Source organism: Nilaparvata lugens, chromosome 12 (genome assembly GCF_014356525.2).
Source record: "Nilaparvata lugens isolate BPH chromosome 12, ASM1435652v1, whole genome shotgun sequence".
Taxonomy (NCBI): Eukaryota; Metazoa; Arthropoda; class Insecta; order Hemiptera; family Delphacidae; genus Nilaparvata; species Nilaparvata lugens.
Genome location: NC_052515.1, coordinates 25,698,457 through 25,715,461, shown reverse-complemented (window position 1 = coordinate 25,715,461; position 17,005 = coordinate 25,698,457). Strand labels below are relative to the sequence as shown.

At 34.4% G+C, this 17,005-nt stretch overlaps 1 protein-coding gene across 1 annotated transcript in view; it reads left to right on the top strand.

The window, feature by feature from the left end:
- Window positions 1-14,502, top strand: part of LOC111045057 (fat-like cadherin-related tumor suppressor homolog) — a 763,395-nt gene extending 748,893 nt beyond the window's left edge. Inside the window, 6 exon segments of the mRNA XM_039439274.1 lie at window positions 1,280-1,532; window positions 5,024-5,141; window positions 7,241-7,424; window positions 8,745-8,858; window positions 10,558-10,713; window positions 12,452-14,502. Of these exon segments, the coding sequence (XP_039295208.1) occupies window positions 1,280-1,300 (21 nt within the window). The 3' untranslated portion in view covers window positions 1,301-1,532; window positions 5,024-5,141; window positions 7,241-7,424; ... (1 more) ...; window positions 10,558-10,713; window positions 12,452-14,502.
- The last annotated feature ends 2,503 nt before the right edge of the window (window positions 14,503-17,005 follow it).

The following is a 17,005-nucleotide window of genomic DNA, read 5'->3' as shown; positions in this document are numbered from 1 at the left end:
ACAAAGCTGATGGCTCTATCCTTTTTCAACTTCCCACCTACAAATTGTTTGTGGCTATGTAGAAATATAATAAACTGCCAAAATATTTTATAACAGTTAATTTCAGAATGTATAATTGAATAAACAAAACATGATTTATTATTATGAATTAGGGGAAGGAACAGTTTTGGGCTATGACTGTTGATCCTTTCCCAATGAATTATTATGTTTTGTGCATCATTGAATAAAATAAACAAATATTGTATTTGAGTTACCGTATAATTTATCATTATCAACAATAATCAACGATTAGGGGAAGGAACAGTTCAAGGCTATGCCTGTTGATCCTTCCCCAATGAATTATTGTGTTTTGTGCATCATTGAATAAAATAAACAAATATTATGTATTTGAGTTATAATTTATCATTATCAACAATAATCAACGATTCAGATTATATTATGGTGCGTACAGATTTACGCGCCGCGAACATGAGCAATTCACTTTTAATCAGCCGATCCCAAGCTTTTTATATCTGTATCTTACTGTTTTTTGTAAAAATACAGATATAATCAGCTGATTAAAAGTGAATTGCTCATGTTCGCGGCGCGTATATCTGTACGCACCTTTAGATATACGGTACTAGGATGCTTTGAATCACAGCCATCTACTGTAGAAGGCTGTGGAAAATAACAATTATGTGTTTCAACCATTTCCACATGGAAAATATTCTCACCTATGATTTACTTATAAATGTTTCACACCTATCGACTCATCAACGTTAATCTCACTACAGTCATTTATCAATTATTATTATTGTTTTTATCTATGCACTATCTATAGGAAACAATAGCTTGAGTAGATATCCCATGGTATAGGGCGTTTATATCGCAACTTTTACTGTTATCTCAAGTCGTTTACTATCAATTATTGAAGATTTTTACTGTTTTGTTGGGGTGAGAATGTATGAACGGCACAATATGAGAGACTACCAGTGTCACAGACCTTTTTGGGAAAAAACTACGTGGACCATCGGCTTGAGATAACAGTAAAAGTTGCGACATAAACGCCCTATACCATGGGATATCTACTCAAGCTATTGTTTCTCTATGGTATAGGTGATGTATTTTTCGATGGATGAATGTAAATTTATGTATTTCATCTTGTAGCTTATGTGTGAAAAATAAATCTCCACTCATAGTATATTCCAGTTACTTTACTTTATGATACTCAGTATTTTATCAATGAATGAATATTATATGTTTATTGTGCAATATTTTACTATTTATGGATTTTCCGTAGGCGACCGTTGTGAAGAAGTAGTGCCTTCAGCGGAGTGCGCGTGCGAGAGTGGTGAGGTGTGTGTGCCCCAGCCCAAGGCACCCGGCTACACATGTTTGGCCCCGCCCCTTTGTTCCTCATCGACCAATCAGACGTGTCCGCCGCCGCCTGCCATCACGTCAAGCATCTACTCCATCACATGGGAGGAGCTTATCGCCATTTGCATCGCTGTCTCCGCCATATTCCTGCTTGTCATCATATTTATACTGTACAGGTGAGAATTTATCCAGAATTTGGTAGCTCAATTTGTGCATCAAGGGACAACAGTGAAACTTTTTCAGCCAATAAGAAAGACGTGAGTCTCTGTTATACCGCATCTAGGTATTGGCCAAGCGGCAATGTATGGATGGGTGGTCTGCCAGTGATGGCCTTCATTGGCCTTCGTTGCCCACCGCGGATTTTTTTCCGCGCGGAGGCCAGCCCAGCTTGGGCCAACGAACCAGTAAAGGCCAGCGCTGGCAAACCATCCATCCACACTAGTCAATCAATGCGTACTGTTTCCTGTTTTGTCGTCTGCTCTGCTATAGTGAGGTCCACGTTATAATGGCAGTGAAGAAAGATAGGAGAAAAACTTTGCCAAGTCTCTCCATTTTGCTACTGAGTGTATACAGCTGTTACTTAATTCATCCCATTAAATTTGATCTAATAATAATTATCATTAACTTGATAAAATAATCAATTTAATGTCAAATTAATCAAGAAAATATATTTTTTCATAATTTGTTACGAAAATTTGCTTTCATAACTGAGATCAGATTTTTATTTTTATACAAACCTGAAATGGCGGCTAATTTGAAAAGCTGTGATACAACAATCTGAATTCCAAAACTACAGAAATTAAGTTATTTGGTAGTTATTCTATTCCATTTTTTTTTCTAAATAATAGAAAAATATATATCCTATTTGAAATAAGTAATTTCAATGGAAATAATTCTGAAATAACCTTTCAATATTATTTATACCGGTACGAGTAGGTCTTACCTATACGTATAGGCTAACTGAAGCATGGATGAAGTGTAGGATGGTTAGTTATCAACTTTATGTCACTTCAGGTATCTTAATTTGTGTTATATAAAATAATGAATATGAATAAAAAAGGCCTTTATTTAACAAAGCTAAGAATAAAAAACAAAAAAATCATAAAATACATTTCATATGCATAATTGATTATTCAAGGAAATAAGAAAACAAACTAAGCCATTCAATTTTGGCATAACCGAGAAGGTTGTCTGCCAGGAGTCGGTTATCAATATATTTGTGAAAAATTTTAAAATATGAATAGAAAAGTATACACTAAAAATAAATACGTATATACTGTTAACAAAATCAATAATGCCAACAATCATAAAACAATAAACTCAATAATAAATAATCAAACCTAATTAAAACAAAACTTCAATAATTAAACTCTAACACCATATTATTTCTTAATTTTTTGTGTTTCTCATACGGTAATGTCTAAAAATTATTTCATTGTTTCAAAAATACATTTTAAATCAATTATACGACTTGTGTACACAAATATTTTGATAGAATAAAGAAAACAAAAATGGGGGCTGAGAATATTGTTGTCTACTTTTGTACAGTCACTGTCAAAAGTAAAAATAAAATATTCTGGCAAACGGACAACATTGAAAAGCGAGAGAGAGAGATAGCGCTATCTGTTTCGTTGTATGATAGGAAAGTACAGCAACAGTATTGTCAATTGTACACTGCCATTATAACGTGGACCTCACTATAGTTTTCTGTGTACTGTGTAATTGAGTTGTGATTTTTGAGTCAATTTTCTGTGAATTTTGTTATTGCGTTACTTTTTTATTGTTTTCCCTCTAGTTAATATTTTCAACCTTCAACTCTATTTTCAATTTGCTATTTTGAATGCGGCGCTTCGTGTAGTGAGCACTTGCCAACGTTGGCTACCATTGGCCTTGATTCGCAGTGGGGATGGCAAGACCAACGCAGCTAAGCTCACCAGGCTGGGCCAGCAACTGGGCCAAGTTTGGACTAGGCTTAACACAAACATGTTTCATCCTTTTGAATGAATGAATTTATTTGCCAAAAACAAAATACAAAAAATCTTCATTAAAATAAATATAAGTATGCTACTGCACTTAACCTAATATACATACGGTACATAAAAATTAAGAAAATGTTAATTTATTTAATTAGAAATAAAAACGAAATGATATCCTTATTCATGATATTATAAATAATAGCATAGAGAAAACAATAGCGTAAGTAGATATCCCATGGTATAGGGCGTTTATGTCGCAACTTTTACTGTTATCTCAAGCCGATTACTGTCGATTATTGTCGATTTTTAATGTTTTGGCGGGGTGAGAATGTATGAACGGCACAATATGAGAGACTACCAGTGTCACACAGCTTTATAGGAAAGAACCACGTGGACTATCGGCTTGAGATAACAGTAAAAGTTGCGACATAAACGCCCTATACCATGGGATATCTACTTACGCTATTATTTCTCTATGATAATAGTTACTAGCCGTCAGGCTCGCTTCGCTCGTCATGTCCGTCTAGCCAGGGGGCTCCGCCCCCTGGACGCCCGACTGGATCGTCCAAAAATGAGATCAGCGGGCTCGCTTCGCTTGCCTGCATACTTCATTCCATCAGAAAGTTAAAGTTCTTACTCGCTCGATTCAATCACCGATTAATTTCAATTATTTAGTGCAGGGTGGAAAACTTCGTTAGTATATCATGAGAATTATTGTACTCCAGTCTAGCCTTTAAAATTTTCCCACCTCAGCTAAACCTTTAAACTGAATTTTTGAATATATTTCCATCAATTTTAGAAAAAGGTGAGAAAACGCAAAAAAAACGCTGGAAAAACGCATATTTTGTGGCGTATTTTTTTACGTTATTTTAAATTCCTTCTAACACATTATTACACCCTAGCTGAGCTTCTGTTGTAAATTTGAACAATTTCTGTTCATTTGTTCTCGATAAATCTAAGAAAAAGCCAAAAAAACGCTGGAAAAACGCAGATTTTGGGCGTATCTTTGGCTTTATTTAAAATCCCTTCTAACACAACATTATTACACCCTAGCTTAGCATCTGTACTAAATTTGAACAATTTCTGTTCATTTGTTCTCGATAAAGCTGAGAAAACGCTAAAAAACGCAGATTTTGGGGGTATATTTGGAAGTTTTCCAAATCCGTTCTTAGTGCGCCTCTAAAGGACCAACTGAACATACCTACCAAATTTGAACGTTCTTGGTCCGGTAGATTTATAGTTCTGCGAGTGAGTGAGTCAGTCAGTCAGTCGGTGAGTGAATGCCATTTCGCTTTTATATACCGTATATAAAAATTTAAAAAAGATTTAATCTATGCTCAAATGCATAAATATAGTAGGTAAATAACCTTATAGTAATAATCTTCATAAGATTAAGAGGTCGGTATTCACAATCTCCGACAGTCACCTTAGGAAAGTCTACTTAGGCTACTACTCGTTTGAAACACCGTTCCTTCGTGAGAGATTTATAATAGTTTTATTATTATTTTTCAGAAGTGCAAATACTTTTTTATTAGTTGTCATGGTGATGTTGTGGTAGTTATCCATACTGAATAACATGTTTTTAGACTTCATCTAGTCTTTTTATTCAGAGTGGAAAATTGCATTATCAATGTTAGTACCGGTATAATGTATATTACTAACTGAAATGTTTGCATAATTGTTATCTACAGACGCTGCAGGAACACGACACGAGTAACAAGACTGAACAAGAGTCCACCAGTTCTCAATCCAGACATCAAGAGGACGTCAAAATTGAGCAACCTGGAAGTGTCGCCTGTCACACAACTGGTATTAATTACTCATTAATCAATATTCAACAATCTGAAAATCACCTACAAATCGATCTAATTTTATTTAGTTCCCAAACCATAAGGATTTTTAAAACACATAAAAGGAAGTTAGTAGTGCTAAGCAACTAGCGACTACTTGTCAAACAAAAGTCCCGAGTGCTTTTCACTTATCCAATTTATTTATTTATTTATTTATTATTATTTCATCCACCGACCACTTGTAAAAGGGGTATAAGGATATGTCAATTTGTCATTAATCAAACAGCAACATGTTATCTATCTTCTTAAACCTCCATCTTGAGGTTTGTAAAAATCTTTATATTCCTCCACTGAGTAGGCACATATGGATAGAAGCTCTTTTTTCAATAAAAATCTGAAATCTTTACCTGACTTTTCTTTTTTTCTCTTTTCTTTTCAATGAACGAATCATTTTACAATTACTATCCAATTATTAATTGATTAATAGAGTCACAATTCATAATTATTATGGTGATATCATGCGCTTACCGCTGAGCTAAACGTCTTCAAGCATGTTGTTATCAATCTTATTTCTAAAAATGGTTCAGTAAGAATAAAAAGCTCGGTTCCTCCTACACCGTTAAAGTTCCTTGCTTTTTACCATAACTATAAACATTATAATATTTATACAGTAATTTTTTCAACTGAACAGAATAAACTCATTGATATAATGTTGAGACTTGGAAATAAATCCATAATTATTGTCTATCATTTGACAAAGAAGATAGCGCTATCCTTTTCCAGCTCCGCAACGTTGCCAGATCGTTTCTCAACAATGTAAAAATATAATTAAATAGCAAAATATTCAGTCTCAAAATGTATTATTAAAACATCGAAAAAATATTTTTTCTTGGCAAATTAAATATAATATATTTATAACAGCGTTGCCGATTCTCTGCCTTGCCACTGCCTTCTAGAGAAGATAGCTGATACCGGTATATTTGATGTAACATTGACTGAACATTATTGTTTAAAATGTATTTTGTTATTGTATAATATATATTATATTATATTGATTATTTTAAACAATAATGTTTAGACATCAAATATACCGGTATCAGCTATCTTCTCTAGAAGGCAGTGGCAAGGCAGAGGATCGGCAACGCTGATATCCTATCATTCTCCACTGCCATTATAACGTGGACCTTATTGATAGTAGCATAGAGAAACAATAGCGTAAGTAGATATCCCATGGTATAGGGCGTTTACGTCGCAACTTTTACTGTTATCTCAAGCCGATTATAGTCGATTTCTACTGTTTTGACCGGGTAAGAGTGTATGAACGGCACAATATTAGAGACTACCAGCGTCATAAAGCTTCACAGGAAAGAACTATGTGGACTATCGGCTTGAAATAACAGTAAAAGTTGCGACATAAACGTCCTATACCATGGGATATCTACTTATGCTATTGTTCCTCTATGATAGTAGTTATTCTATAGTGAGGTCCACGTTATAATGGCAGTGTAGGAAGATAGGAGAAAAGGGTTGCCACCCAAACAGCTGATACTGGTATATTTGATGAATTTAATTGTTCATTATTGTTGAAAATAGTTAATCATATTTATTTGCCAAGAAAATATTTTTTTGAAGATTTAATAATAAGTTTTCATGATGAGAATAAATATTTTGGCCCGGTTGTACAAAAGACGGATAAATTTTAACCGTGATTAATTCCGCGAGAACCAATCAGAGAAGCCGTTTTATCAAAAACGCATTCTCTGATTGGTTCTCGTGAAGTTAATCACGGTTAAAATTTAACCGGATTTTGTGCAACCGGGTGTTTGTCAATTAGTTGAATTTCTACATTGTTGATAAACGATGTGGCAACATCGCAAAGCGTGGAAGAGATAGCGCCATCTGCTTTGTTGAATGATAGACAAGGATAGCAACACCATTGCAAATCACACACTGTCATTATAACGTGGACCTCACTATAGTCTAGGCTTATATCAATTAATCTTACGAGACTTGTTTTTATGTACTTTCTCAGTTGCATGTGCGCACGAACCTGTTATTCTAGATAACACTTTGAGATACGATAGATTATTATTATTCATAGTGATGTTTTGCTTCCAGTGTCCCCAGCGCCCCGTTTCGTACGCTGCCAGCTGTAACAATGAGATCTATTCGCCACCTCTGAACAACTTGGACACCCTGCGAAGTTATGGCTCGGCTGGCGATGAACTCGAGAATGTCCCGCCAGACTACCTCCGCAATTTGAACCGCAACCACACCAACAACCAACACAAAATCAACAACGGTCAGTTATATTAAAAAATATTCGCTTCAGAAATAAGAAATTGAAATATTTACCTAGAAAACTATCAGAAGAGTTCTAAAAAACTTTGTAAAATGGAAATTTAGATGTAATGAGCAGGATAATTTTCCTCCTGAAAATCTCCGTAACTTGAATCACAATCACACCAACAACCAACACAAGATTAACAACGGTCAGTTATATTCGAAAATACGATATTTTAAAAATTCATTGTAATATAACAGAAATAAATAGGATAAGTAGTCCTGAATACATACATTTTAAGAAGATTACAGAAATATTATCTTTATTCATTCATTTATACAATAAGTACATTATCAAAATGAAATTCGGATAACACATAGTCCGAAATAGGTTAAGTAAGTTTCTCTTTGAAACTTGAGATATATTTTAAAAACTAAGTGAATGAAATTTAATATGTAATGAACTGGATATAATACAGTACATTACTCCCGAATATCTCTGCAACCTCTATAGTAATCAAACCAAAAATCAACAACGGTCAGTTTTATTGAAAAATATCAAGTTTAGAATATATCATGTGAAATATTTCTTCTATGTTTGGTTTTGAAGCATCTAAATTTGACTATGTGTATATTTCGGACTATGTGTAACCTTATCTAAATTTGGGGGGAGGAATAGCACACGGTTACTTACCTTATTTTTCCTCTCCCTATCATTTTGATGATGTACTTATTGTGTGAATCAATCAATAAAGAATAAAAGAATAAATAAAAATAGTCGTTCATGTATCAATAGTTAGCTGTTAACAAAGTGTTAGCAAGTTAACAACAAAGTTAACACTAGCAAAGTGAGAACCTCATATCTCACAAGTGCTTCAGGGTGGGTGGGTGAAAACGGATAGTAGTCAGACGTTTTGAAAACTGAATTGAAATAAGCTGTCAATCTTGCTACTAAGTATAGTTAGCTTAAATGAATTACCAGACGCAAATTGTTTAACGTTGATGAGTTGAATTCTACGCACAAATACTAGCGCTAGCGTCCTAGTTGGACTTCTCAGTTGAAGATAAATTGGAGAAAAATAAGATACAATCAGAGAGCTGGTATCTATAGCTTCATTATTAATTCGATAATATGATACTAATAAGCGTCTTTCTCTGGTACTATTTATAAACTATTTTTATAAACTCTGTCTATGATTTACTGTCGGACAGAGAGCTGATGAATTGATAGCTTCAGTATCAATTTAATGATATGATAAGCGTCTAATTCTTTTACTATTTTATAAACTATTTTCATGAATCTGTCAATAATTAATTTATTTTTCAATTGAATTTGCAGATCTGAAACGTGGCTCAGACAATCCTCCAAGAACAACGAGACGTTCCCTGAGCTGCGTGGAGGATGATGCCAACAGAATTGTGGCAACCGACTGGCCTCACCAAGGTCATCAAGGTAACTAAAATTAAAATTTATATTTATATAGTTTGTCAAAATGAAACTAACAAAGTTATGAAGGAGAAAAATCCAATCAAATAGTCTCTCTCAAAGGCTCTCAGTGAGTCAGACTGATACAACAGGTCATGATAGATTGTTCGTTTTCACACTTACCTATGCTGACGGTCGAAAATCAAAACAAAAATGGACTATGGAGGAGAAAAATCAAATCAAATAGTCTCTCAAAGGTTCTCAGTGAAACTGACTTATGGCCGGGACACACATATCCGCACCGAGCCCGCGGTGCGGCACGGCCGTGTGACGGACGTACTACGGCGAGTGAGAAAACAAATGCTTTCAAACGTGTAGGGACACATACTACCGCACCGCGTCAGCACCGTCACCGTGTTTGTTGCCCGAGCCGTCACCGACTAGTTCAGTTATCCTTTTGACGGAGACGCTGCGGGCTCGTGTAACATGGAGAGTAAAAAACTGATTGAAGAGATATGGAATTTTACAGTTTTGTACGATCAAAGTGATGAGAAATATGGTTGAACGGAAAAACAAGTTGAACCAAAATATATAAATAATGATATAAAATAAATAATTTTATAATATAATAAATAATAAAATAAACAACAAAAAGTATAAAATAAGGACTGATTGTGGTATTGTTATGCACCAATACATAATTTTATCAATAATTTTGTTAAGTAAATAAATAATTTTATAATATAATAAATAATAAAATAAAAAACAAAAAGTATAAAATAAGGAACCCATGAATGTGTCTTGAATTTTAAATTTAAAAGTAATTAAAAAAAATATTTATTAATAGTAATAAATAGTGCTAAATAATAATAATAATAATAATAGTATAAATAGTAATAAATAATAGCTGTGCCAATTCTATTTATTCAATCGAAATGTATTATTCATTTTGATGATTATGTATCTACTGAATATTTCAGTTATTATTGTATTAATGATTTGAAGTATTTCAAGTGATTTTGTATTTTGGCAAAATGAAGATTTTGATTTTGAATTACGGTACGTTTAGATACATAAGGCAGAAGATAACAATTTTATTGCTGATATATATTCACGATACATGACTGATTGTGGTATTGTTATGCACCGAAATAATATATACCAGCACTATGATTCTCATCTTCTGTGTCTACAGGTAATTAGTTTAAAATTGAAAAATATAAATTTAAATTGGATGTAACAAGCTTTAATAGTGTTTTATTATTAACAATAGTTTAACACATACAGAAATCAGACCGCAGTAGCACTACAACAGAACTGAGACACTGCTGCCGCTCGGCTGTCGCACGGATATGTGTGTTCTCCTACCATCATCACCGTGTCACAGACGTAGCTCAGTCGTACCTCGGCACGGGCTCGGTGCGGTTATATGTGTCCCGAGCTTAATACAATAGGTCATGAGATTGGCCGTTTTCACACTTAACAATTGCCGGTCGACATATTTATCGTCAAAGTATCTAGAGTGTCCTTCCGATTGACCGCGATTCTATCAAACAGCAGTTTTTCAGTTAATCGGAGAGCATTCTGAGTGTCCTATGGATATCATCGACAAAATCAAAAGTAGGATTTATCATCTTCCTTTTCATGTGTTGGATTTGTTTTCTAAGTTTCTTTATAGTTTCAATTCTTTGTAAAATGATTCGGGAAATCTATTACTTTTTATTAGGTTACCACTGGGATTGCTCGGACTGGGTTCGACCAAGTCAGATACCTCTGCCGAATATCACGGAAGTTCCGGGTAGTGAAGTGCCAGACTCATCCAGCTTCCACAGCAACGACAGCAATGAATCACCCATCGCTACTCACAGGCTGCTCACTCCAGGTAACTTCTTACTCTCTCAGCTAATTCCTTTGTATTCATTTCTCTTATAGTTAATTACTTCATTTACTCACTTTATAATACAACACTAATCATATTGGGAGATTGGCATAATAATCGAAAGAGGACAACAGACCAAGTACAAGACTGCGGATTAATTAACAATAGTTTACAGCGGGAACGCGACTAGGCGCCACCCCGACTATTTGACACCCCGTCAACCTGTCCCCTTTTAAAACCGGTTTTTAGGGGACAAGTTAACGTGAGCCATCCCCGTCTACTTGTCTCCTTTCTAAGGAGGTGACAACTAGTCGGGGGGGACACTCTGACGCGAGGGTGCGAGGTGTGAAGTTGTCGTTTACGGTCATGACTAGTTGGCACCTTTGGTCTAGTAGGTGACAAGTAGTCGGGGGGACAACTTGTCGGCAATGGTATATTTTTACGAGGGTAAAGTAGTCACCTATGGCCAAAATGACCAGGTGTCAGGTAGTCGGGGTGATACGTAGACGGCGACCCTTTACAGCGCTTAGGCCTAAATGAGAAAATATTGGCGTGTTACACAGTTATTGCATTCATTCTACAACCTTGTCAACTGCAGTCTGCTCATATTTTTCATCTAAGTACCATCTCCATTTCCAGACGTAGTTGAAGGAGTAGAGCTACTGAACAGAGCTTAAAACACTCACTGGCTGCCCGTAATGGAAGCCAATACTGTCCTTGTGTGATGGCGCTTTTCCTGGAGTTTAGTCCGGACTTTAAGGGCCGGTTTCCGAGCTCGGGATTTAGTTAAGTTCTAGACTTTAAACAGCTGGAGTCTGAAAATTAGCTTTCCAAAACGGGGCGTAGTCGCAGTTTTTATAACAGTAGTCGCAGTTTTTATTTTCTCATTTCTATAATTGGAAACGATTTTCCTTGACGAAATTAAACATTTTTAAATAATTCAAAACAGCTGAAACTTTACACTACTTTCTCTTTATTTTATTTTGTATTTAATTTTCTAGTTTTTTGAAATTTAATTCAAACGTGACTTTGACAATGACTACGACTACGCCCCGTTTCGGAAGCCAATTTTCTTACTCCAGCTGTTTAAAGTCTAGAACTTAGCTAAATCCCGAGCTCGGAAACCGGCCCTTAGAGTTCAGAGTATAGAAAAAGAGCCAAACACAGTGGAGCGTTGAAGGTAGAGGGTATCAGAGAAAGTAGCTGATAGTTTAGAAAAGTAATGCAAGTATCTACATCCTTATACCCTCTACCCTACCTCCGCCGCTCTTCTATGTCTCTAACATATTTCAATACATGCTTTACTTTTCAACACTCTCAGCTACCTTCTCCGCTACCTACCTTCACCGCTCCATTATGTTTTGACCGTTACACTGCAAGAATTTCAAACTTTTTCATGAGAATACACCATTTTTAGCGATGTTGTCATCCAGTTCTGTATAACTGAAACTCTAAGTTGGATTCCCACAGTCAGTATATCAGTGAACGTGTACGATACAGTGAAAATAGCATTAGTTCAAATGGGACTATTCATACTGGACTGTGAGAATAGTCCCATTAGAAACTATAGGAATAATATTTTCACTGTACCGAACACTGATACTGAAATGTGGGAATCCAGCTTCATCTTATGGTGGCCACTTCTGGCATCCAGTTCTGTACAGTACCCTGCACTGAAAGCTTCATGGTGAACAAACTTCTCGACTATTTTCAACAATTATTGTTTTATTTCTTCCCGCAGTGGACCCAGCCCGTGACCTAGCCACCCTGGACGAAGAACTGTACCTAACCTATCGTAGCGAGGAGGAGGACGTGATACCCTATGGATTTCCGCGCAGCTATCCCAGTCACAGCGACCTGTCAACGAACGTCTGCGACATAGAGGACTCTGACGTGCCAACATAGCGCATCGCCACTCACAAACTGAGCAGGGCACTCTATTATCTAGCTGCGTCGAAGGTGTCGTGCCGGTTTGTGTTTCCTGTCGCCAAAATAATTGAGGTTATGTATGCCCGAGCTTCCTCTCTGCCAACATTATTCTATCACCAATTATTCTACTTCAAATGTTGATAGATTGTCTACGAAACAATTATTTTTGGCTACTCGTTGTAATACCATATTATACAGATTTCGAACGACATTTTCTTGAAACAGTTGTTTAAACTATTGACAAACCCTTGCAGATTGGATCTGAAGTTTCTATGTGGGATATTAAGTAATTTGTAATAATGAGGAATAATGTACCTATTATGAGAAAATGAGTGATAACTTTTACTTCTTATCCAAACCAATGTCGAGGCAAAAAACATTTTGGATGTAATACATAATTCCAATTATAAAAAACTTTACTTCTACAAATAATAGAAATCTTCTATCCCTCTACTGTAGAAGAAGACCTATCCCTACTGTGAATGTAAAGGTGCGTACAGACTTATGCGCCACGAACACGTGCATTTCGCTTTTCGTCAACTGATGTTCAGCTAATTATATTTGTATTTGTAAGATGAAGGTATAATAAGTTGATGGAAAATGAAATGCATGTGTTTGTGGCGCGTAAGTCGGTACGCACCTCAACAGTTTGTGATGAAATACTAGAGCCACAAAAATAGCATTGTTGTTTATTGAGGGGAGTTGTATCACAGTTTCCAGTTGGAATATCAATGTTGTTGCTGTACTAATTTTCCAGATACTGTATATGTGAATACTTGAATAGCAATCTATTCAATCAACTAACTCATTAACGGACTAAACTTCTTACGATCAAGATAATAATTATGGATTAATTGAGTATAAATTAGATCTCGAACATGTGTTAATATCGTATCACGTTGATCGATAATGTGTAATAATTATCGTTTGTCTTCCAAAATAAAACAAATAATTTCGATTGGAAGTTTCGAGAGAATACTTGTTCAAAATATAAATAAGATCATCATTCTTGAAGGCGAGTGTACTAAGTGTGAAAGAACATTATTGCTAACTATTCCTGTGCTAATTTAATGTGCTGACGAAATATTTTAGTTGATATTTATGAATAGTCCATGATGTATTTGTTGAAATCATCACTAGCTCTTCCAATTATTGGTTGATGATTTTATCGTTTTCATTAGCATACCTTTTTCAAGTTGACAAGATCATCTTGTTTGCATTATTTTGTACTGTTAATCCTCGAATATTCACCTCTGAAGGAAATGTTTTTCAATGTATTGAATTTTAATTGAATTCCGATGTAAAAATCAGAAAGGAACAAATAATATAGTGATGTGGTGTAATGGAAAATTTATCATTGAAAGAACTTATTTCTGTTGAGGAAGATATCCACGTTTATTACACCTGGTGTGAAAACCCATCCCATGTGGTCATTTTTGAAAGACAATTCTAATACTAAAAAAATGTTGCTAATATACAACAGAAGGTTGAACACTCACAGGTCTAAGATTCAAAGTGGTGGGGAACTCATCTGTCTACTAACTTTGGCTAATATGTAGCCTAATTCACGTAGGAAATTGATCGGTCAAAGCTTTGTGCTCTGAGTATGATCTGATTTTAAAAACTGATACTTTGAACACATTATATCCTTGTTTCCCCAATCTGAAATATTCTATACGTTCTGTAATATAACAAGTGTAATAAATTATATCCCACTGGGCAGCTGTAGATGAAATCACATCTAAATTGAATAAAAACAAGTTTCAATTTTGAAACTCTTGATAAGACTGAGCAAAATAGAGTTGACAGTTGCTTAACAAGTTTTATCTGTTGAGAAGCATTTTATATCGTGCTCCACTTTGTGAATGAAAATAATATTGTAAATAAATTTGTTCCAAATGTATTTTTAAAAATGAATTCCTTAGTAGTAGATTTTTATTTACTAGAATGTTCAGTTTGAATTAACAGGGTATACATTTTTTAGTTTACTTTTTAAGAAGGCATGTCGTTTAGATCATGTTTAATTAATAATGTTCGTGTAAGTTAGTATTTAGTTTACATCTGATTTATATTTCAAATCTTATTCCATTAACTTGTATAGAAGGAATTCGGAGTATTTGAAAAAATGACTTTTTAATCTAATTAGTTGAACCTTTTTCTAATTGAGTTACATCTTATCATTGGTTTATTCTTAAATAATCTTGTATCGGAATCTCAGATTCCGGATGTTTATTCATCAATGTACATAATTTTTATACAAGTGATTTTTCTAAGATGCATTGAAATAGTTTTATGTAGAAATACCGTAACGGTTCTATAATATAGTTTACTCCCCGTGCTACATTCCTTTCAAATACATATCCATATTCCAGTATTGAAGAACTACAGTAGTAGTCCATTTTTTATCATTTAGAAAGTGTGAGTTAAGTTTGGCATTTTTGGACAATTTCCTGAAAATTCACCGCCTTCTATCCAGGGCTACCCACATTCCTTTTCAGAGAAGTCTATGTCTTATTTAGTTTTCATCCCATCTGGATGGGCGAAATCATTTTTTTCCAATTGTATATTCACTGATTCCATGTTTTTTCTTAGAAAAAGCATAATTTTTTATTATTACAATTTAGCCTACCTCACACCTCATTCCTACCTGCTTGATAGATACTATTTTCCTGTTATTGACACCAACTATGTTTATCAATTCTTGTATCAAATTCAAATGTATTTGAAAGTACATCATACACACTTTACAATTCACAATAATATATGACAAATATGGTTCCAAGTAAAGAAAACTTCTGATTTCTTAATTATTACTAAATGGTATCACTAATATTATTCATTCAAATAACTATCAGAACCAGAAATTGCTCGTCAAGAGTTATATTATTGACCAACTTAACAGATACTTGAACATCACTAACGATAAATTACTGTTTTATGTTTCAAGACATAAATGAGGAACATAATCATCACAAAATCTCCAATAACCCTTGAATATTATTTTATTACTATTGAGTGAGTACTTGATACTTTTATGTTTCCCATCATTCATTGCATCATTGTTTATTAATTATTATTTTATCAGCAATAAGGTACATTATATTATTATATTTTGTGATATTGTGAATATTTTGATGAAAATGTGTGCTAGAATATTGATGTAAGGACTCAGTGAGAAGAGAGTTTGTTTCAAATTGAAGACTTACCAAGTGTGAGTGAAAATAACTATTCAAAAATTGTTGAAGATCAATATTGTTGGCTTGATGAATTGCAGTATAAGCATTCTTGCACGTATTAGAAGCAACACCCTAGACTATTATACTGTACTCGTATTTTTATAAAAGAGTAAAATCTTATGAAATGATCGAATAAATAATATTAATAGTTGAATTGGATAATTTTATAGTTTATGGAATAATGTGCCGAGAAGGCATAAATTGTGCCAGGAATATTTTTATACTGTTGTAAAAATGTGTATAGTTTTTATACAGGAATAAAACTATTTATTGTAAAGTGTTGATTCAATTCATACCATTTTTGTAGATATAAACTCTTAGGTTCAATGATGTATTATTAATTTGATAGTTGATGAGTGAAAACCTGGGAAATAATCTCGAAAAAATCAAGTTTGAGACAGGATCTTTTGTGTTTTGTCAATATATGTGCTTTGAAAGGGCCCCATCAATATCGGTGTCAGACTTGTCATGCAGCGTTCCAATCCTACTCATGTCTGATATTTCTGTTGTGTAGAAGGGTGGTGGTGAGATAGATCCTCTCAAAATGCCCACCTATAGTGAGGTCCACGTTATAATGGCAGTGTTTGATTAGCAATGATATTGCTATCCTTGTCCATCATTCAACAAAGCGGATAGCGCTATCTCTTTCTTGCTTTGCTCTGTTGCCAGATCGTCTCTTAACAATGTACAATTAATAATATTTTATTTTAATAATGAAAATTCATTATAAAATTATAGAAAATATAATTTCTTGCTTAATAAAATATAATTGATTATTCTAAACGAGAATGAACAGTTAATATCACATCAATAAACCTGAATCAGCTATCGCTTATAGAAGGCATTGACTAGACAGAGGATCGGCAACGTCGTTCTCCTATCTTTCTCTACTGCCATTATAACGTAGACCTCACAGAGCGCTAAAGAGAAATAGCGCATGTTTGTGTATAATTACGATTCAATTTTCTCTCGAAAGAAAGTCGAGCTCATTCGACTAGTGCTGCTACCTAGTGGTCAACATTCAAAGTAAAAGCTCTGCTGACTGAATCTTCAAATAAAATGACCGCTGTGAAGCTGGCCCCACCATATCGAGCCCAAAATTTAAAACATATGCCAATATTTAGGGCTTT